Source organism: Bactrocera dorsalis, chromosome 4 (assembly GCF_023373825.1).
Source record: "Bactrocera dorsalis isolate Fly_Bdor chromosome 4, ASM2337382v1, whole genome shotgun sequence".
Classification (NCBI taxonomy): Eukaryota; Metazoa; Arthropoda; class Insecta; order Diptera; family Tephritidae; genus Bactrocera; species Bactrocera dorsalis.
The window spans coordinates 53183313-53206149 of record NC_064306.1 but is presented as its reverse complement, the minus strand read 5'-3'; the positions used below and the strand labels follow the sequence as shown (position 1 = coordinate 53206149).

At 35.6% G+C, this 22837-nt stretch overlaps 1 protein-coding gene across 3 annotated transcripts in view; it reads right to left on the bottom strand.

Moving 5' to 3' along the window:
* Window positions 1-759: 759 nt before the first annotated feature.
* LOC105224378 (palmitoyltransferase ZDHHC8) overlaps window positions 760-22837 on the bottom strand; it is a 104682-nt gene continuing 82604 nt past the window's right edge. Inside the window, exons 7-10 of one of the 3 annotated variants that reach the window (XM_049454772.1) lie at window positions 18224-18516; window positions 17954-18139; window positions 6821-7050; window positions 760-5543 (exon numbers count right to left, since the gene is read on the bottom strand). In XM_049454772.1, coding sequence (XP_049310729.1) covers window positions 4576-5543; window positions 6821-7050; window positions 17954-18139; window positions 18224-18516 — 1677 coding nt within the window. In that variant the 3' untranslated portion in view covers window positions 760-4575. Of the gene's footprint in view, window positions 5544-6820; window positions 7051-14158; window positions 14781-17343; window positions 17401-17953; window positions 18140-18223; window positions 18517-22837 lie in introns of those variants that run through there. The other 2 variants (XR_007422564.1, XM_049454773.1) reach the window with 2 other exon arrangements.

Here is a 22837-nt window from a genome sequence, read left to right as displayed (position 1 = left end):
ATTTTGAAATTTTGAAAATAAATATTTTTTTTTTACTTTTAATTTTTTAGTTATTGTGTTTTACGTTATTTTTTACTCTGTTTTAGAGTTTATTATTTAATTATTATTCAAAAAAAATATTATACATATTTTGAAAGAAAAAAATTGAAAAAAAAAATTTTTTGAAAAAAAAAATATTTTAGGAAAAAAAATTAAAAAAAAAATGTTTTTTTTTGAAATTTGAATAAATATTTTGATATATTGTTTTGAAAGAAAATAATTAAAAAAAAAAATAATTTAAAAAAAAAATATTTTAGGAAAAAATTAAAAAAAAAATATTTTTTGGAAATTTGAATATTTTGATATAGCGTTTGAAATTTTGAAAAAAAAAAAATTTTTGCTATTTAAATTTTTCAAGTATTGTATTTTTTACGTTATTTTTTACTTTGTTTCATAGTTTATTTTTTTATATTATTTTTGTTATTTATTTCAAACAACTTCGGCTGTAAAAAATAGAAGCAAAATAAATTTTCAATTACATGTACAAATTTTTTAAAATTCATTACACTTTTTTAAATAAAAAAGCAAATCATGTCAATATGTTTTTTTCAAGTTCATCATACAAGTCATGTTAATATCAATTTTTTTTGCCAACCTCTAAAATGCCTGGACAAGTTATTGCTACTGCCTGTTCAACATGCCATAGCGCATCCTGTCGTCGCACTCAGCACTCACACTCATTGGCGCTGGCCAAATGGCCAAATGCAAAATGCAAAGATGTTTGACATTTCTTTTGAATTTCCACTTCAAAATTGTTGCTGCATTTATTCTCCATTAATTTTTTTCGCTCGCATTTATGCATATGGGCGTACACTATTTATACATACAAGAATATAATTCCTTAAAATCTATAATCCATATACATGTTTCTTTTTTTTATATTCTTAATATAGTACGCTTAGTTATGTTTTAGTTAATTTTTTAATTACACTAATAATGTATAAACTAAATTTGTTAATATATAATATTTGTTTTCGACAACTTTACCTTTAAGGTTCTTACAGTTCTTCTCTCCATTTTCTAATGTTTAATTGTTAGCTTTAGCTTTAGCTTATTATTTAAATGCCACTAGTTAGTTGAGAAGAATTGCTAATAGTAAGAATATGTTTTTTACAGATTTGTCGCTTTTATTGCGCTTTGCTTATTTTTGTTTTTCTCATCTTTGCTTACACACTTATGTTACGTACCGAAATTTATAATATAATAGTTAAAGATGGCGTGTGTGTTTAGTTGAGTTTGGATTGTGATTATTTTTTAATAGTTTTTCGTTTTTTTTTTTTAATTTAATTAAATTTTTTTTCGAACAGCATAACACATATACACAATTTAGATACATACATATATCAGTTCTTAGCACATTCGCACGAGTTCCTTTCGATTTACTCAAAATTAGAGTAATTTTAAAATTAATTTTTAATATTGCATAATAAATTGAGTAAATTTTTGGGTTGTTGGTGAAGCAGCTGACACACAAATGTATGAATAAAAGGATTTTGCATATATATTGGACTTGTAATTAAGTGAGCAGAACGCGAGATTTAACAAAACAAGCTGAACAGCTAAAGCCTAAAACAGGGGGAAAAATTTAGATTTTAATGATTTTTTTTTAATTATTTAAAACACAGAAGTTTAAATTTTGAGAAAAAATTTTAGAATTTTAAGCTACAATGCTTTCTGTAACTTACATTGTTTTAGTTTTAACAATAATGCTTTTTAGAATTTAGAAGCTCGCATTTAACTTTTTCTTGCTGGCAACGCGCAATCAATTTGTTTTGCTGTAAACTCACAATCAATCTAACAGTATTTTACATCGTATAATTCAACAGCTGTTTGTTGGCCAAAACTTTCATATTAATTAAAAATATAAATATAAAAGTTTCTAATTAAAAAATGACTGCTCACAAGACATGCTAAAATGTTTACAAATTTCTTTTCTAGCCACACAATCCAGCCGCAACTATAACGCTTATGGACAGCGGGGCAAATCAAGCAAGTTTTAGTTGAAAAAAAACGGGAAATTATTTTCTTTTAATTATACATATTTATGTACAAAGAAAGTGTGCAATCCCCATCTGCTTCATTAATTTAAACATCAATATGATGTAACTAAGGTGAATGCAAACTTTTCTAAAATTTACTCAAAACTCTCGTGGCGCCGCGCTGGTTTTTTATGTTTTCCAGTTTTAATTTATATTTTTTTTGTTTTTTTTTTTATGCGCACTTGCTCGTACTCAAATATATACTTATTAGGGCTTCTCAACCGTACTACTGTCGCTATGGTGGACTGTATACTAAATGGCCGGCAAATAACTATGTGGAAGGCAATCAGACCATCGCAAAATGGCGTTTACCCTCACTGGGATGGACTAAGGGTACTTTTGTTTTCGTTACAGCTAATGTGTTGTTGTTGTCAATATATGTATGCTAAGCAAACAACATGCGGTAATTTACATTTTATAATGAAAAAAATTGATAAATTACACTTTGCAACAAAACACAGGTTTTTACCAAACAGTGTTCAATGTGAGATTATACATATTTGATGTGGTGTTTGCATGAGTGTGTGCTGTTAAAATTAAAAATTATGATTCCAAAATTATAAAAAAATTTTGGAAAACTTGTGAATTTTAAGTTTTTCAAGTTTTATTTTTCAAATTATGTTCAAATTAAAAAAAAGGTAAATTGTAATTTTAAATTTAATTATGATTCTAAATTTTCAAAAAAAAAAAACGTTAATTTTGAATGTAAAAAAATGGAAAATTTTAAATATTTGAAAAAATCTAAGAACATCGATTTTATAAATTTTTATTTTTTAAAACTTTCAGAAAATAGGTTTAATTTTATAAAAAATGCAAAAGTTAAAAATTTTCAAAAAATAAAAATTTTGAACATTGACTTTTTTATGAACTTTAAAAACCAGTTAAATTTAAAATTTTTAAACCACACAGCACTTTTCAGCGGCCACCACAGCAAAGCCGTATAATCTCATGCGCACAACTGTTTGGCATTGCTTTTGTTATTGTCGCAGCAACAACATTACATTAGGTCTCAGCACTTTGTAATTACAACAATTAATTAAATCATATTTAATGTTATGGTTATGTGTGGTTTTCAATAAATATTTTTAAAAGCGGTTTAACAATTCATACATATTTAAAACTTTGACAATTAAACATTGAGAGAAAATTTATTTCACAAATTCCTTTGCAATGGCTGAACTTATAAATGTGACGTGTGTAAATAAACATTCACGTGTGCACACACGCATATTTTTAGGTTTTTACAACTATTATCATAAAGTATATGTATGTATGTATATTAGGGTGCCCTTTATTTCCACAAGTTGACTTACATTTTTTGCCAACGCCCGCTAAAGTTACAGTTTTGGTGCTCAAAAGAAGAATTCAATATAAAGAAGCTCTTTATTATCAATTTAAATCGTCCACAAATCTTTTCTCTTATTCTATACATTTTGCATCAGACTATTAGTGCTTTTGCAAAACTCCAAAACAAAACTCTCTCTCTCTTTTCTTTCCACTCTCCCTCTATTACGCTGATATACGCTATAATAAATGTTTTAATAATATTTTCCTAAAATATTCCTTTAAAAGTTATACACAATTAAAGTTTAGTATCAAATATACAACATGCATGTAGTACACCATGTCGTATGAGCAACGCAGAAAGTATACCTAAATAGAGCATTCATATCTCAGTACATTTGATGCATAACTTTAATTGCCTGTAACTTTTAAACGAGTGATTTTATGGAAAAAATCATAAGGAACTTTTTTGTACAGCGGACAATTTTGTATTAGAATATCACTTTTTCAAAGTTGAAGATGTAGTTGATTAATGCAAAATATCAAAAAATCGCATGCTGTATACATAAGAAAAGAAATAGCCACGTTTTAAATGTAAAAATGTAAAATAAAGAGCTTGTTTACATGCCAACCCTTTTTAGAGGCAAAACTGAAACTTCAGCAAGCGTTCGCCAAAAAAAAAACAAAAAACACTTGGAAAATAATGTACACCCTAATCTATACATCATAGGTAGTAATCATAGGAGGTGTATCTTAGGTTGTATACATATTTACATTTGGCGATACGGAACTGTGTTTGCGTATAGTTGCGTTTGGTAGCAGTGTATATATAAGTGTGTATGTGTGTGTGTTTATGTGTAGAGAAATATATAATACATATGTATAAATGACTCGGTATTAAAATCGGTTCGGGTTTTGGTAAAACGAAAAACGTAAAGAAAATAACTATAATGTGCTATATTATTACTAAATATTAGCTTGCTGGCTGGCAATATAGCCTAGACAGGGTCGCGTCCAACCAACGTTCATTCTAAAAGAATGTGGAGAACTTGCGCCTGTTGGGCGTATTCGCCGCCATAACTGGCACTGATGCGTACGCCGATGGCTCGGCGGCGCTGGCCACAACGCTTGCGCCCTTTTTGCGCGCATACGCTGCAGCCGTTGCCGAGATGGTCACCGAGGCGGGTGGCACGACAACCGGCACAACCACGGGTTATACGGAAATCTCGTAATTCATATCGTAGACGCTCGCGCGCTCCGGTGTCGGTGTGGTGGTGCGTGCGCCGCCCACCAAATGCTGTGCTCCCGGTCCGCCAACGGCTGATGCCGGCATATTGCCGACGCCACGACCTTGTTGCTGCTGCTGCTGCTGCTCGAGCGTTTGCATTTCCATCGAATCGGTCATTTCGAGTGCGCGCACAAATGACATGGGGCGCGTGGGTGTTTGTTTTCGCTTCACTTGCGGCGATGGCTGTGTTTGCAGTTGTGTGACGATGCCGGCGCCGCCGCCTACACCGACGCCCACACCCGGCCCACTGGGATTGGGTGGAAAGACGGCCACGCCGCCGCGCAATTGTGGCTGATAACCGCCGACGGTCGAATTCGTGAGCGCCTGTGATGTGTGCACGTAGTTATTTGGCTGTGAGGCGACGGCATTGCCGACACCGTAACGCATCATATAGGTTGGCGCGTTGGTCGAGGACGATGTGGCTGGCATGGTTGTGGGGCTGGTTGGATTAGAGCGATATTGCTGTTGCTGTTGTTGTTGCGTAGCTGGCATATATTCGCCTGGCTGATGCATGCGCGAATGCGTCATGATCAATGGATGCGACTGCCCGCTGCCGCCGACTGTGATGTACTGTGCGTGATGTATGCTATTGCCCATTGTGCCGCCAGCACTGCTGCCGATGCCCATGGAAGAGGGTGGCATGCCACCGCCGGCGCCGCTAGCGCTGCCGCTACTGCTACTGAAACCGGGCGATGTGTCCTTCCACATGTAGACGCCGCGCTGTGGACTTCCGGCCAATTCGCGTATATTGTCCACGGTGTTGTTGGAGCGCGCATACGAAAGCTCGTTCGCGCCCTGGCGTACCAGTTCACCTTCGGAGAGGAAACGGCGTTGTGGGCTGCCGCCGTAGGTCTGCGATGCCAACACCTGTTGCTGGTGATGTGTTAGTGGAACTGCCAATACGATATAACGAAGAAGAAGAGAAAACAGAAAATGTCAGTTATAAGTTGAATATATGAAAAAAAATACGACTAAAATGCTACTTGTGAATTTTCGGGAAAAAGGAGTGAGAAATTTCTGTCTTAACAAAATGATGAGGTTAGGAAAGTTATGGAATGTTGGATAACTTTTCTTCTTCGAGGGTGAATGACCAAAATTGGTTTAACGAATCCAAAGCCCCTAACAATGGAAACAGCGGACTCATCCGGCTCTAAAGAAGGGTCGACCGAGTAATGGTAATCGTTTTTTTCGATCCCAGGAATATTCTTCTTCAAATATTGCAAGGCCCCGAAATCGACGTTCAAATATGCTTGTTGTTGTTATAATAGTTAACTAGTTCCCGCTTGGGTGGTAAGGCTGGGTTTGGTTGGTATCGAAGTCATCTAATTGAAGGCCCAGAAAACGTGCCGTTTCTACGGGTCGAATCATAGGTCGAGGGGTGATGGACAAATGTGTTTTGCAGGTCATACAAAGAGGTAGTTAGAGCCATGTGAGACTCATTGCACGCTGGATATATACGAGTATTTGGTATGTCGATTCTAGATAACTAAGAGTTTAACCTACTACAGTATCCAGAACCCGTCAGCCTGGTCGGCTTACTGTTCTATGTCATCGACGTAATCATGGACGTAATGAGCTGTTGATGTTCTGAAGAGGTGGCTTCACTTCAATCAGACGACTGCAGGGAAGGTGTCAGGGTTTTATAAGGAATTTATCATATCGAAAAAAAAGACTATTATTGATATGTTATGGATTCTTCGAGGATCTCGAGGCTGCAAACCACAGTTCCTGCTCTTCAAGTTGAAAAGCTTCATGAATGATAGTTTACAATTTCTAAGATCTACCGAAAGCCTTGAAGAGGTCAGCATTACAAGAGATGCTGAGCCAAACAAAGCTTTTGAGCTTGAAAATAGATATCAATGTTTTTTTTTTTATTTATATAAAAATTTTCCTACAACTAAAATCTCTCACTCCTTTTTCCGCGTCGAACGAAAAACCAACGAATTCTACAAATGTAAACACGCCATACATACGGTTCAACATTGTCTTAAGGACTTGTTAACTATCTATTTATAATGTCTTGTATCTTCATTTCGTCTTTTCGGATTTTTGGTTGATTTCGATTTCGATTTGGATGTTTTTGTCTTAAAGGCGCTGGCCAAGGCTAGCAATTTCTTACGCTTCTTCTTACCAGCGCGCAATGATCGCTTGCGACCACTTTGTTTCTCACCTTGTTGTTGTTGTTGCTGCTGTTGTTGATGCTGTTGCATCATGGCACGTTGTTGTTGTTGCAAAAGCATTTGCTGTTGCTGTTGAATCGTTGGCGGTTGTGGATGCTGCGGCGGTAAGCCGGTCGTATACTCGTAATAGGTCTGCGACGGCTGCTGTTGCTGTTGCTGCTGTGTATTCAGACCAATGAAGTCGGGTCGTCTTGGTTGGGTGGGCGTGCCAGGATTGGATCTTTGCAGCAAAGAAGGCAGTCGAAGTGAAGTAAAAAGAAAATTCGTTTATTATTTTTTTTTGGTTCGTGTAAATTTGCGACGAACATACATCGTTCATATAGCGATGATTTACAACAACAAGCATTAAAATTCACGGCAATTCAGGTTATGTAGATTAACAACAGTTAATTAGTTGAGAAAATCATAAATATTAATGCATGTACATATGTATGTATTGGCACGAGTATGTTTGTATGTATAAGATGAAGCTCGAGTGGAATTTGAGGAAAATAAATGTAAGAATTAAGTTTTCGTTACGCAAAATGCACAACAAGCTCAGATAATTGCGATGGTTTAAAGATAAATACATGACATATGCAGTTTTTAAGACACGCACATAACGGTTAAACACACATATAGAGAATAGAGAAGTTGCTACAATCAATACAGTAACTGTAAATGTGCTGAAATTATTATTGTATGTACTAAGTTAGCACCATGAAATCGCAGTAAATATAACGGTATTTTATAAATTACTGATTGTATTAGTCATTCCTAAGTCTAATTACAGCCACAATCCAAAGTAATGCTCGAGTGTCGACAAAAATATTTTTACATTACAAGGATAACACTACACTTGTTAGCAAACTAAATTTATGAAAATGAGCACTTCGGTTACGACGGCAATATTTCCTTGAAATACGAACATGTACGATCTGCTGCAGAAGCATTTTCAAAGAATTTGTAGTTATTTTGTTGCGAGAAATGTATTCAACACTCACTATAAGAACACACAGATATTCTGTATAACTAACGGTTGTTTGAAACAACTAAGACTAAACATTGGGTTCTAATTAAACAAGAAAAAAAGTTACGAAGTTATTATATCCTTCACAAAGTTAAAAGGTTTCCATACAAGAACTTGTCTTGGATCGCTCAGTTTGCATAGCAGCTAAATGGTATAGTGGTCCGATATCGACGGTTCTGACAAATGAGCAGTTTCTTGGAAAGAAAAGGCCGTGTTCCAAATTTCAGATCAATATTTCAGAATAGTTCCCCTTTTCTTCCCAAGAAACTGCTCATTTGTCGGAACCGCAGGGTCTAAGTTTACGAATATACAGACAGCCGGTATTGCTAAATCGACTCAGCTCGTCACGCTAGTCATACCTGTATATGTATATGTATTTTATAGGGTTTCTGACGTTTCCTTCTACGTGTTGTTAACTTTGTGGCAAACTGAATAATATACTACGAATAATGTACAAAATGACGAATCAAATTGATTTTGTCGATTCCTATTTTTTCGGTTACCCCAGCGGGCAGGGGATAGAATTTGCCCGCGGTAAGGTATGCCTGTCGTAAGAGGCGACTAAAATCCATAAGCACTATGCCTGTATTTTATGGCTTACGTCGAGATTTCAGCATAGTCTTTGTCAGAAATAGTGTTATAATACTCAGTTTTAAATAATATTATAGACTTTGAATAAGTTTTCTTCTAATGAAAAGACATTTGCAGTTCAAGCGACAAATATCACCAGTCACTGAGTTGTTGAATGCTCAACTGGTAGTTTCAAAAGCTACAAGGTCTGACTAGAGATTGTAATCTGGTATCACGGAAAGCAGTCAGCCCTTGGAGTTCGCTCCAATCTGCTCATTGAGTTTGGTCCTTTGGAGAGATTCGTGGTGGCTGTGGCTTTAACCTAACGCAGGTAGTATTGAAAAATTCAATTCAGTGTGGAGTCGTACTGCGGCCAGGTGGCGGACCCACAGCACAACAGAGCTTTTAGAACGGCCTCGAACCCGACCAAGATGGTAAAGGTATTCGTTCGTATTTGGGGCGCTGATCATTGTATTGATCTATGTGAGCACTGTGAGGTTAAGCCGAATTCAGTATTGTATAAAAGTAAAATCGGAAGAATCCACGGCCACCAAGTGATAAAAAAAACATATTTGAAATGATGGGGCGAAGTATGACAGCCTTACAAACTGGACCAAATGAAGACATAACCTCAAAAATACAAGATATAACGGTATTTTTCAAAATTATACAATAACATTTTTTCCAAGAAAATTGTAGAGAATTTTGTGCCAGTCCGGAAATTAAAAGTTATAAATTTGAGTTACGGTACTCTCAAGGGAAAATTGACAAAATCAACGAAAAAGACGCCTACTTCCCATTTCGAATAGCGTCACATTTCCCTTTACAAAGCTTAGAGCATATTATACATACATATGTATATTTGGCAATTATCTTCCGAAAATAGTTGAAATCGGTACCATTCTCTAGCTCCTTATACGTATAATAAATTTACGTTAAGGACCCAAAATGAATAAAATTGATTGATATGGTCCCCTAAAACTAAACTACAATCGATTTTGAAATGCATCAAAGATTGACAACAACGCTCTTTTGTGCCAACTGTGAAATAATTGAAACCATTTATCGTCCATGTCCATATTTTCCATTACCAATCATTCATTATCTTCGGTATGCATTATCGATGATGATGACAGGAACGACAGTTTTTCTAAATGGCCAGTAATATGATTAACTTCTTTACAAAATAATAACCTGACCCTCAGGTATGTAATAGAAAAAAAATTATGATCGTTCATGATCTCACAAAATTCATCAGCTGCTTGAAGGTGCCTTACAACACGTAGAACTCTTCACTTGTTCCGGTAACTGCTATATATAAGATCAGTTATGTGCATACATATATGGCTATGAACCTCTCTACATGACATACAAGGCTTTATTATTCTCAGATCGGCATTTCTTAGAAAACACTTAGCTACATCGGCTGGCAACTTTATTTAAAGCGATAATGAAACTCGGTCCCATCGACCGAAGAGTTAATTTTTATACTTTAAAAAGTAATTTAAAAGAAGGTTCCACTTTTTGAAGAAATTAAATGATTTTTTATTTAAAGCGTATTTGTAGAAAATCGGATCATGTGCAAAAAGTTGTAAAAGTAAGGCGTAATGTATAAATCCTATTAATTATTATAATATGGTGGCTAGATGTTCTTGCTCTTTAGCTTTCTCTGCAATTTCATTTAGGGATTCAATAGCTTTTGTATGAAAACGATTATGCTGTTGGGCGCCTGCGTGAGTAAGCAACGTAAGGTGCTGTGCAACACTGAACTCAGACCGTAAAGCAGCGAACAGGTGGCCACCAAGGGCAGCAATAACAATTTGGTACGTAAGCCGTAACGGGACGTATCATCGAAATTGCACAACTCCCATATGCTAACGTTCGGCGCGAGAAACATATAGCGCAAATGCAACACCCGGCCCATAAACCAGGCACAGTACGCTTGCGAGTACTGCAGTATCTTCGAGAGCGCTATGGTGAATAGCAACCCCACAAGCATGATGAAATTGATTTCAGACTCTTGTGGCCAGTTGCTCTTCGATGTTACACGCCTAAAACGTGTTTCGCTTGTTGTACCCTTCAACGGCGTGCTGGCGATCGTATCCAGAAGCATGGTAGAGCTTTTCTTCGACAACAGCGCCGATTCCGTTGACATACCCTCGTAGTAACAATCGTCGTTGAAGGAGCGCGAGGAGTTTTTCGAGATAGAATCAGTGCGTGACGATGTCTTGTAATGTACGCCCGCATTGCGTTCTGAATTTAGTATATCTGTGTCATTGCTATCGCTTTCGTCTGGTGAAATCTTTGGCGTGTGATTCGAATGCAACGTTATGCGTTTCGATATATTCTTCCAATGTTTAGTGGAGCCATTTGGTAAAGCAGGCGGCATGGGGGTTAAGGTGTCCGAGCTCTTCGAATTGTTCATGACACTGCCATTTCGAGTAATTGTTTCGGCGTTGCCATTTTTGTAAAAGCCAATGCCATTTTTACTTATTAAACTACTCATAAGATCGTTGAGATCCGCTTGTGCTTTGCGATTATCACGATTATCGGCCAGATTACGCGTTTTTAGGCGATCGCTGTAGCCTGGCGCATAACCGTTATGCGCTTCGCTGGTTTGCTGATTTCTTTCGTTGGGATGCAGTTTGGTGCCGCCAAATTTCATTTGCAAATTTAGACTTTCCGAAGTGTAAGAAGGTTTATGTTGCGTTTGCATGCCAATTTCTTCACAAGTTTTGAGCGTTCGTTCGTCGTAGACGTCAGCGTTGGTGTTATGTCGGTAGGGCTCACTTAGACGCTGCATAATACGCAGATATGCAAGCTAGAAATTTACTTGAATCTATCAACTTGTGTTAGAAACTTTTCGTTAATTTTTTCATTTATATCAAAATTTATGAAATATATACAAAAGGGAAGTGCGTTGAAGTAAAAAAAATATATAATCAGAAGCAAAGCAAAGTGGAAGTTTACAGACAAAAAGCGACATACTAAAGTTGAAAATATTTAGGCACTTGCTTTCTTCAGAAATGAATTCATTAATAGCCATAAATGTCGTAGTAGTATTCACGGAATTGTAATAAGTCTTCAAACTTCTCGCCATTCTTTGTAATAGATTCGCGAAATGAGAGTTCCTTAACCTTCTAAAAGTTATAGGGGAGAAAGTGTAACATTTTCCAAATGTTATTCTCGATGCGAGAGGAAGATTTCAAAGTCTTTCATATACGAAAATATTCTTTTTTTGTTTCGGAAATTATTTCAGAAGCGAATAGTTGTTATTCGTTAAGCTGAAGCAATCGAATCCAACAGATCATCCCTCTCAGAGAGATCATACAAATTTCAACGGATCCGTTAGTGTTCCCAGTGAGTCAAAGTAAGCCGTGGTAAGCTAATTCAACAATAACTACTTAAAAATTTTGGTATCGGGGTGAAAAGTTCGTATTGTTTCTTTAAGAGGACGCCACCAAAATTGAACGTTTATGTTTTGTGGTTAGATCTAAGTTTCAAGCATGATTAAAGCATAAAGTGGAGCATGTTAAAAAATGTGGAAAGACGCAGAAGTACTATATACTGTCGGACTTTTGGAATCTGTATTTAACATCGTTCCTATTGCCAAAACAACAGTCGATATCCACAAGCTTTTCTATTCAAAATTTCCATCAGCAAAATCATTTGCCATAGACAGGAAGAAGCAGTAAGCAGTAAGTAGCAGGACCAGACTATAAAGTTTCTTATTATGGGAGGTGCCAGGCTTCTGGAGTTTGTGACGAGTCATAACCGATGTGCATTGCCCGGTCCTGATGGAAAACACAACTAGGAAAGGAGTTGGTAAAACTGTTCGCTGCTTGGCGATTGATTCCTTCAGACACTCCAATTGTTGACAGTACAGGTCCGAATAAAGAATTTTGCTGTAGAGAAGCACCTCATAGTTGATAATTCGCAGTCAAATTATCTGAGAAGTTTCTTATTAGCAAATGTTATATTTTTAATGCCACATAGTGTAACCCGACCACATTTATACAAATAGAGCTAAATATTACTAAACCCATCTATTGGTAAAATAATAGGACCCCAACCAAGTTTTAAACCGACTCCGAACAACTGATGCACTTTATATGAAGCTATTAACCGTCTAAAAGTTATCTGGAGCGGTATCGCAGATAACCGGTCGAAAGCTTCACCGAGGGCTTTGAACCTTCGATCCACTTACTCAACGCCCAATAATCATAGCGACTGAATTTAAAAGAATACTCTTGAAGAAAACCAAAACTGCCACGCTCACCTTTTATTAAATTTTGATAAATAATGGGTGATCCAAGTAGAGTTACTTTTTTCAATAGCCTTGCTTTGACAGATCACACTGAAAGTGTACACGAAGATCGTAGAGACTTGATTCTGAGCCTTTCGCAGCAACTCGGACTAACGTATGGAACGACTTGGCGCATTTTATTTCGAGATGTTAAATTGAAAGCATGACAACGCTTCGCTCTATAGGCTCTTGAAAAGTTCTAAGAAGATCCGACGTTTTCGAGCCACATTTCAGCGATGAAGCCTATTTCTGAACCTGAAGAGATTCAAGAACTGCCATTTTACCCAGAAAAAACAACGGTTTGTCGCGTGTTGTGGGATGGTGGTGGTCAATATTTCTTAAAACTGATGCCGGTGAGAAAGTAACCGTCAATGGCGACCGACTATTTGATGACTGAAATTGAAGCTCGTGATCTCGGCGACAACTGGTTGCAACAAGGCGACGCCACTTCCTATCACCGTATTAATCAATGGAGTTATTGAAAGAACACTTTGATGAGCAGATAATTTCACGTTTTGAGCAGGCCGATTGGCCACCATGATCGTGTGATATCAGACCGATAGACTTTTTCCTGTGGGATATGTAAAGTCAAAAATCTATGCGGACGATCCCGCTTTGATTCCTGGAGCAAAACATCACGCGAGTCATTCGTCAGTTACCAGTCGAAATGCTCGCACGAGTCATCGAAAAGTGGCCTCAACGGATGGACCATCTGAGAAGTAGTTGCGGCCAACATTTGAAAAAAATAATCTTCAAAAAAAAAAAAAATGCCAAAGAATGTTCTTTCGAATGATCCCAAACATTCCCTATTAAATTTGAAGTTTCTGTATTTTTTCTTTAAAAAAATAGGGAACCTCGAAATGGATCACCTTTTACAATGGATCATCTGCCAAAATACAAAACCCGTTAGAAAATACACTAAAACGATTATAAATCAGAATATAATTTCATATAACACTTATTAAAAACAAGGACACTTCAAATATGTGGGAGAAGAACTATGCTGAATTAGTTTCTGTGTTTTTACATAAGTGAAGAAATGGTATTATTCGAATCAATTCTACACCACAATAGTGAAATGAAAGGTAATGCAGAGTAGGAGTGGAAGGATTAAATATGTGAAATAATTATTAGCGTTGCCATACCCGTGAATGCTTTCAGATCATGACGAATACGAGAGATATAGACGTTAGACAGTGGAAATAGTGTTAAAAAAACTGAAGTGCGTGAGCACTTTTCTGTTGTATGAGTCCAAACTGTTTTTTTTTTTTAGCAAAACAATGGTAATGTATAAAGCGCAAACATAAAATGACTTAACGAAATTATTATAGTTTTTGGTTTTTGATGGCATACTATAGAACTCAACCATATATTAGATGAAAGAAAAAGTATATAACAATTCGTTGCATAAAGAAAACGGAACTTAACAAACGAAAAACTCACCTCCAATGAATATAGCAACAGAGTAGTAGTAGTGGTAGTGGTGGTAGAAGATTTGGACGGAAACTGTACGACGGAAACAAACGAACGAACGAGCGAACGACTTTGACATTTTCTTTGCTAAACAACGTAAAGCTTAAACTAAGCTTCGCTGAGCAGAAATTGAAGTTGAGGCTGAAGCTGAGCTTGGACTTGAGTTACGGTTGGAGCTTGTGGTGGTGAATGCGTGTACGTGTGTGTGAGTGCACAAGCGCGGTCAGAGTCGGGTTGTTGCAATTCAAGTTGCAAGTTGAAGTTCAAGTCGCAGCTCGTTAGGATGGAAGTGGTGGTGGTGGTTGGTTGATTGGTTGGTGATCGTGATGGTCGTGGCGGTTGTTGTTGTATTGATAGTAGTAGTAGTAGTAGTTGCAGTTGTTGTATATAGTAGGATTAGTTGGTTTTGGAAAAAGTTCATACATATACACACAGATGTCAGAAGTCGATTTAAAACATTTGGTTGTCGTTTATTTTCAATAAAAATATTGAACTAAAATTTAATTCACTTCTAACTCTAAACACATTTTTTGTCTGTAGCAGTTTACATTAAGCTTAGCAGTTCAAATTCTGATCTATTTTTGAGTATTGACTAGCGAAAAAAAGAATAAAAAGAAGAGAAAATAGATGTAGTAAGAAATAAAAAAAAAACAACAGATATGTATATAAAAATAATTTCTTGAAAAGCTCAGGCACATATTCGGCTAAAGGAACGGAAACATTTCTTAATTTGTCTTCATCACTAGTGTATTACACTTTGTTTAAATTTGATGTCAAATTGTTGCTCCAAACCGAAAGTTTGACATTTTTTCTTGAATATTTTTAGGCCTTTTTGCTCACTAATACAATGTGTTAATGCATAAATATTATTTACAAAGCAACTAAATGCTTGCGTTAAGCTGCATAAAGCATTCCTTTCTACTTTATGTACAAGTCACAGTCTTTACTTTTTTCTTTTTCTTCTTTTTTAATTTTTTCAGAACTTTGTTTCGCTTTGAAGCTGGCGCCTACTACACTCATGAGCAGCATAACGCATTTATATATATTTTTTTAATGTGAACTCATCAAAAATCGTGCCTTAGTAAAATGACCTTAGACTGAAATCTACTAAATGATTGTATAAAACGGGAAGTTGCATTTATTTCAAACGAAAAATTATTTTTTTTTATACATAAATATCAAAATACTGGAGAAATTTAAGTTATTCTTTATCAGTTGAGCACTGATAACGGCGTTTTTAAGCTGATTCGTTAAAGTTAATGTTTTCTTAGTAAATTTAGCCGTATAACTTTAAACCTTTATAGGTTATATAGGGAGATTATAGGCTATTTACTGCAGGATTCGGCATTATTTTACACATTTCAGCGTCAGTCTTCTTTAGTCATCTCCATTATTTTGGACATTGATTGCTAAATTGTATGGAGATGTACTAAAAATAGAAATTCGGTTAAGGAATGAAGTTGAATTTTTCCTTTAACTTTGCTTTCATTTCCCATACGTGTATCCCTCACCTTATGTAAGTACGGACCTTAACAAACTAAAACTAGTAAAAGTGTTGACAAAAAACACGCCTAGAGAGAAAGCTTTGCATCAAAATGTATGAATATATTCCTAACAAGTGTTTCTTTTATAAATGTAATTTTAAATGAGGCAATACTTTTTTTCGGAGTTGGTCTTTTTGACAGCAGTTACTTGATTTATTCAGTTCGGCTTGCTAATGGGTTTTTCAATAGAGACGCTGCAAACTATGGCATGTTTTCCCTGTTCTTTTGACATTTCTTTCCAGTAAGGTTTGCCATTTCGTCATGGAAAGATATACGATTCAACGAGTCGAAATTATTAAAATTACTACCGAAATTCGGAGTCAGTGACCTCAACTTTAAGAGCACTATGTCCAACTTATGGTCGTCATAATCGTCCTATCAGATCAAAAATTAACGAGAATATTGCTGCCTCTAGCGCATGAATTGAGGAAGACCCAAATCAGTTTCTCACATGTCGTTCACAAGCGTTGGCCATATCTGTGACGTTGTTGTGGCGAATTTTGCGAAAAGGTCTTGGCCTACATCCTTAAAAGATCAAATTGACGTAAGAACTGAAGCCGCTTGACCACCAGAATCGTCGTATGTTAGTGAATTGGCCTGAGCAACAACTTGAAAATGATCCGGATTTTCATCGAAAGATCATCTTTCTGCGATGAGGCTCATTTCTGGCTGAATGGCTTCGTCAATAAGCAAAATATCAGCAATATAGCAATCCATACGTACTCCTTTAGTCCCCATCACATTCCGAAAAAATTACGGATTTGTGCGGTTAATGGGCCGGCGGCATCATTGGGCCGTACTTCTTCCGTGATGATCAAGACCGGCACGTTATTGTGAAAGGAAATCGCTACCGCTCAATGATAACCAAATATTTTTGGCCCGAATTGGATAATATGGCCTTGGACAACATGTGGTTCATACAGAACGGTGCCACAAGTCTCACAGTGAATGTCACAATATATTTATTGAAAACCAAGTGAAATGGCGCAGTCAATTGGCTGCCTCAGTCGTACGATTTGATGCAATTAGAATATTGTCTGTAAGGCTACGTTAAGTCTATGGTCTATGCCAACAAGCTAGCGACAATTGATGAACTTCGTTGAAATATACAACATGAATTTGCAGCAGTATCAGGACCTTTATTCTTCGTCTGCATAACCATTGGTTAATTATTATTGATTTTTGAACATCGAAATATTCTCTTCTGATATTCCAATATCTGGATTTTCCTGCCATGTCAAACTAAAGTGAGGAAAAAACGTGTTATCTTCACTAGATTAGTAAAGTGTGACTAACTCCAATAAACAAAATTCATATGTTCTCTATGGGATTACAACTACAATGAAACTACAAAAAATAACCAAACTCGTTTTGGTTATAATTTCTTGTAAGCAGGCGTTCGCGGTATTTTAGTTTCAAAACAATTCAAACAATTTTCTCCGTTGATCATTAGACAGAAAAATATTTCACTTTTCAACTTATAGTTTCGTTTTCCATTTGAAATAAATGCAAATTCTGAAAATGTGTGTGACGAAAAAAGTGCGCTGGCAACAGAAACACTCATTCTTCTTAACAATTTTTGTTTTTTGTTTTTGTTTCTTTGTTATTTACCGATTTTGCATTTCACATTGGCATAAATTAAGAGTTGCTAATTCCAGCTATGTCCATCTTCAATGCAAAAAAAGTATACAAAAATAAATAAAATTATATGCACAAAATAGAAGCGTAGATTAGAGAAACATTTCAAATACAAAATTTTGAGGCATGGAAGTAAAAGCAGAGAAGTTAAACATTTTCTAAAGGTTGGGTATTGTAAATTTGTGGTTATTTAATTAATTTTCAATTCATTGGCTCACACATTGTCAAGGCGTTCAAAAAAAAAAAAGAAAACTTTTGCGGTTAAATATATAGTAAGCAGTTTCGGGTAGGAAGTCACAGAAAGTAGATATTTAGGTACATTTTAAACACTTTGCGTATACATATACATACATACATATGTATAGATTGAGAGGTAATAATAACTATAACAGATTATAATAAACGTAATTATAGCGCATAAAAGTAGAGCGCGTCGAAGCAGCTTGAAAATGCTTGCATTGCAATTCTATTATCTCCGAGTGGTTTTTGGCCGATTTTTGCTTTTGCAAACGCACTAACGCACTCGTACTCGCACACATGCGCTTACAGCGTAACTATTGACAAAAACAATGGAAACACTCACCTTCTGACGGGACTTGCCATCACCAGTGGTGTTGCCACACCCAACGGTTTTATTCGTTGCTGCATTGTGGGCGTTGCAGTTGTCCCACTGCGTTGTTGTTGCTGTGCGCCCTGATTGCTCGGATGAGCGGGATGATCGGGCGACAATGGATCGGCGGGATTATAGCCGCGTTGTGGCTCCAAACCGCTAAATCAAATAAATTAATAATTATATTAATTAATACGAAATAATTTAAAGTATAAAAATATTCGTAAATATGTGGCAACTCACCGCTGACGCGCTAGTGGACTGTGTCGCGGATGATACATGCGCATGTGACGTGGTGAATCGCCACCACCACCACCGCCGCCAACGACGCCGCCTCCACCTCCACCAGCGTTGGGCATCATGCCCGCACCGGTCGCTATGCCACCGTTATTCATATTGCTCACGCCTGCCTCCACTTGGGGCAAGTAGAAATTTGTCGAATTGTGTCGTTGCAGTGGCGGTGTGGGCTCACAATCTTGACTCTGCGATGCCTGCGGCTCCATATCGGTGTCTGAACATTCACGTCCAGGCGACAGCTAAACGGCGAGGGGGAAGGAGCGCAGAAAGGCGCGGTGTTAGGTAAAAATTGGAATCGCAAGTAAAATAGAATGTACAAAAGCTAAACACTAATTTTAATTGAAATTGCATGAAAACCAAGGAAACACAAAAAAAATCATTATGAAAGCGGCTGTTCGAGATGAAATAATTAACATAAAATATGTATGTATGTAGGCATGTAAATTATGGTAACGAGTTTGATGAATTCAATTAACGTTTTCATGTATGGTTTGTGAAATGGTATGAAGTTGTTGTTGTTGGTATGCCAAGGTGCGGCAAACGGATGAGCGAATTTGGGGGTTTGATTAACACTTGCGCGGATTAATTTGATTAACACAAGGGTAAACATAATCTGTTTAATATATTGTAATTGGCATTTATTTGTTTTTGTGATTTTTACAGAAATTATTTGAGCTTCCCAAATAAAGACGGATTGGCATTTTCGGAATAAACCACAACCATTTCTTCAAGGTGAAAGGTATTCACTTACGAGACTAAGAACTAGGACTCTTTTGACAAATTTTTGAATAATTTACAAAAACTTTTGTTTTTTACAACAACAAAGCATTCCTAAGTGAACTACGCTCAGCACTCTTTCTTAGAAGGTCTAATTGAAATTGAGTTCGTTTCGGATTTTTGAGATTTAAAGCATACCGTGAGAGAAAAATAACTATTATTAGTTTATTTGAACATTTTAACGCAAATGCTGTTGGAATCCAGCTTTTTTAAAAAAGTTTGGTTCCACTTTTTCTTCTATTGTGGCGTTGAGTCTTGAAGGTGCTTTTAGTTTCAAGCCATATTTAAACGGTTGAAGGATTTTGTTAGAAACTTTTCACGTCAAAATGTGTAGTTTTGAAATTGGGACTATAGGGTGACCACTATTTTTGAACAATCTATAATTCAAAATTTTTTTCGTTATTTGAACTCTTGAGCCATGGGTAGTCCAGGTACCGAAAGATAGTCACGACAAGAACTACCAAAACTGCAATACCCTTCACAAATGAAAATATTTTCATTAAAAAACTTGATTTTCATCGCTCAGTTTGTATAGGAACTATATGCTATAGTAACCCGATCCGAAATTTTTCTTCGGGAATTGCATCGCTGCCTTAAAAAATAATCCGTGTCAAATTTCATGAAGCTATCTCTTCAAATAAAAAAGTTTTTCATACAAAGACATGATTTTGGTTTTCTATTGATTTTCTATTGGTATGACAGCTATATGCTATAAAGATCCGATATCGGCGGTTCCGACAAATGAGCAACTTCTTGAAGAAAAATAAACGTATGTAAAATTTCAGACCGATATCTTAAACTACTTCGGGTGTACACAGACGAACAAATAGAAGTACAGACGGGCATGGCTAAATCAACTCAGCTCATAATGCCGATAGTTTATATATTTATTTTATAGGATCTCCGACGATTCTTGCTGGGTGTTACACATTTTGTGGTAAATTTAATATACTCTGTTCAGGGTATAAAAGACCTACATTCAGCTAATATTAGGTTAGCATCAGGGAAATTTACCAAATTGACGTATTTTGCACATTCATGGCAGACCTGCCAATATTTATAAACAAGTTGATTCTAGACAGATGAGATTTCATAAAATCCAAAAAAAAGTATCTCCTAATATTAACATTAACAATGGATGTATTTATGTATGTAAGTAGTAGTACAACAATAATTTTAGTTAAAACGAAACACAATGGTTGTACAAAAATATGATAATGAAAACGGTATTTGTTAAAAATCCTAAATAACTATAATTTTCAAAACATTGTACAAAGAAATAAGTTACAATGCTTCAACTATTTATATTAATGAAAACTGTAGTACGAATCGTATACGAGTAAAAAATCGCTCAAATTACCAACAAACGAATTAAGTAGAATATATTGTAGAGTTTGCAAAACGCATTTGAAATCTTAATAAAGGAACGAATGACATGAAGAGTACGTATTTTTTTTTTATTAAAGAGAAAACTTTTCAAAAAAGTTATCGCACGAACAAATACAAGTATATATGTATATGAACAATAATAATATGGTTTTTCGCAAAAGAATATTGAAAAAAATGAATTAATAGATAGAATTTTTTTTTACCTTTTTCGGTGCTTGCATTTAGTGTAGAGTTTTGTTTTGCTTTATTATTTTTTTGATACGGACCAATTTGAATATAGAGCTTTTCTAACTAACAAAATAGCATACCATTACGAGATAGTGCATTCGAACAAAATAATATTGGACAAACTGCTGTAGTTCTATAGTAAAGGGTACGAAAAAAGTACTGTTTCAAAAATGCAAATTAAATTTAAACGCTTAAATTAATTATTGGAGCTAAACTGCAGATTTTGGGTACGAAAACTTTCATTTTATACATGGCCAAAGCTTCGGTATGAAAAAGCGATGAAATTAAAAATTGCTTTAACTTTAATCGAAAAGAAATGTGAGGCGATTAGCTTGCAAATTTCTGTAAATAACTGCTTCGAGAAGGCTGCATTTTATTTTTCAATGCTAATTTGCTAATTAAATATTTTAAATTTTTTGCTACTTAAAATTTGGACATCTAGATGATAAATTAAACTTTAAGCTCAAAAAATAGATAATAGTTTCGGAATTTAAGTTTATTTTTCTATATTATTTTAAAGGTTATTATACTTTAAACTTATTTAATAACATTTTCCCGTTTTAACATCACATGTCCCTAAAAGTGAAAGTGGCCAATCGAAAAAACTATTGGCATAAATCAAATAAAGTGGTATGAAGAAATAGACACATAAATTGGATAATGTTTGTGTTACTTTAATGAGAATATTTTATTTTTTTATGTTAACATGGCATTTGTTCTCAGCTCTTAAGCTCTTAAACAAGAGTTCAGAGCACAAAAAGCAGATATTTGGCGAATTAAAGGAAGTCTCCTGATATTTTTTTTCAGATTACCTGCAGACAATTTACTACAGAACTATATAGAACAGTTTGTCGAATAATTAGTTGCGGTAAATAGTAGTATACTAAATACATAAGTACATTTATTGTAGAGCAGAAAAATTAACTAAACTGCACATGCAAAAGAATAAAACATCTTCAAAAGTAGAAAAATGTAAAACTATTTGAAAAGAAATTTAAAAAAAATTAGTAATTTCAGAAGTTTTAAACTTTTTCAAACACATTTGCAGAAGCTTTTAAATTTAACGAGCATTGGCATTGAGGATTTTATTTTGCTAGGAATGCAAATAGGTTTCTAACTGTTTTCATACTATTTTTTATTATATTGGCCTACAGGAAGCTACTTGGTTTGTACGCTTATAATTTAATCTGAAAATGGGTAAGATAGTTAGCAAGAATTGTATAAAAAAAAGAATTTTAGTAAATATACTAACGGGGTTTTCAATAGGGACACTACAAAAGTAGACCGATAGGGACAGCGAACGACGACACATTTTTTCTTAACTTTTAACATTTCTCTTCAGTAAAGTTTGCCATTTCATCATGAAAAGATATATAATCCAACAACGTTTCGAAATTATTAAAATTAATACCAAAATTCGGAGTCAATGGCCTCAAATTTAAGAGCGTTACGTTCAATTTATGTTCGTCATAATCGTCCTTTCAGATAAACAATTTAGCGTCTAATGTAAAATCCAGAGGTATAGTATAAAATGTTCCCGTGCCAGTGAGACAAAGAAGTGCAGGTAATGTAGAGAATATTGCAGCCGCTAGCTCATCAATTGAGGAAGACCCGAATAAGTCTCTCACACGTCGTTCTCAAGCGTTGGGCATCTCTGTGATATTGTTGTGGCGAATTTCGCGTAAAGATCTTGGCCTACATCCTTACAAGATCAAATTGACGCAAGAACTAAAGCCGCTTGATCACCAGAATCGTCGTAGGATCATGAATTAGGCTGACCAACAACTTGGAAATGATCCGGATTTTCATCGAAAATCATCTTCAGGTTCATGAGGCTCATTTCTTGTTGGATAGCTTCGTCAATAAACAAAATATGCGTTATTGGTTAAGCAGCAATCAACACGTACTCCATGAGTCACGCCGACATCCCGAGAAAATTACGGTTTTGTGCGATTTATGGGCCGGCGCCGTCATTGGGCCGTACTTCTTCCGTGATTATCAAGACCGATACGTTACTGTGAATGGGAATCGCTACCGCTCAATGATATCCGAATTGGATGATATGGACATGGACAATATGTGGACGGCGCCACAAGCCACACAGTGAATATCACAACCGATTTATCGAAAACCAAGTTTAGTGAATGTGTTATCTCACGAAATGGC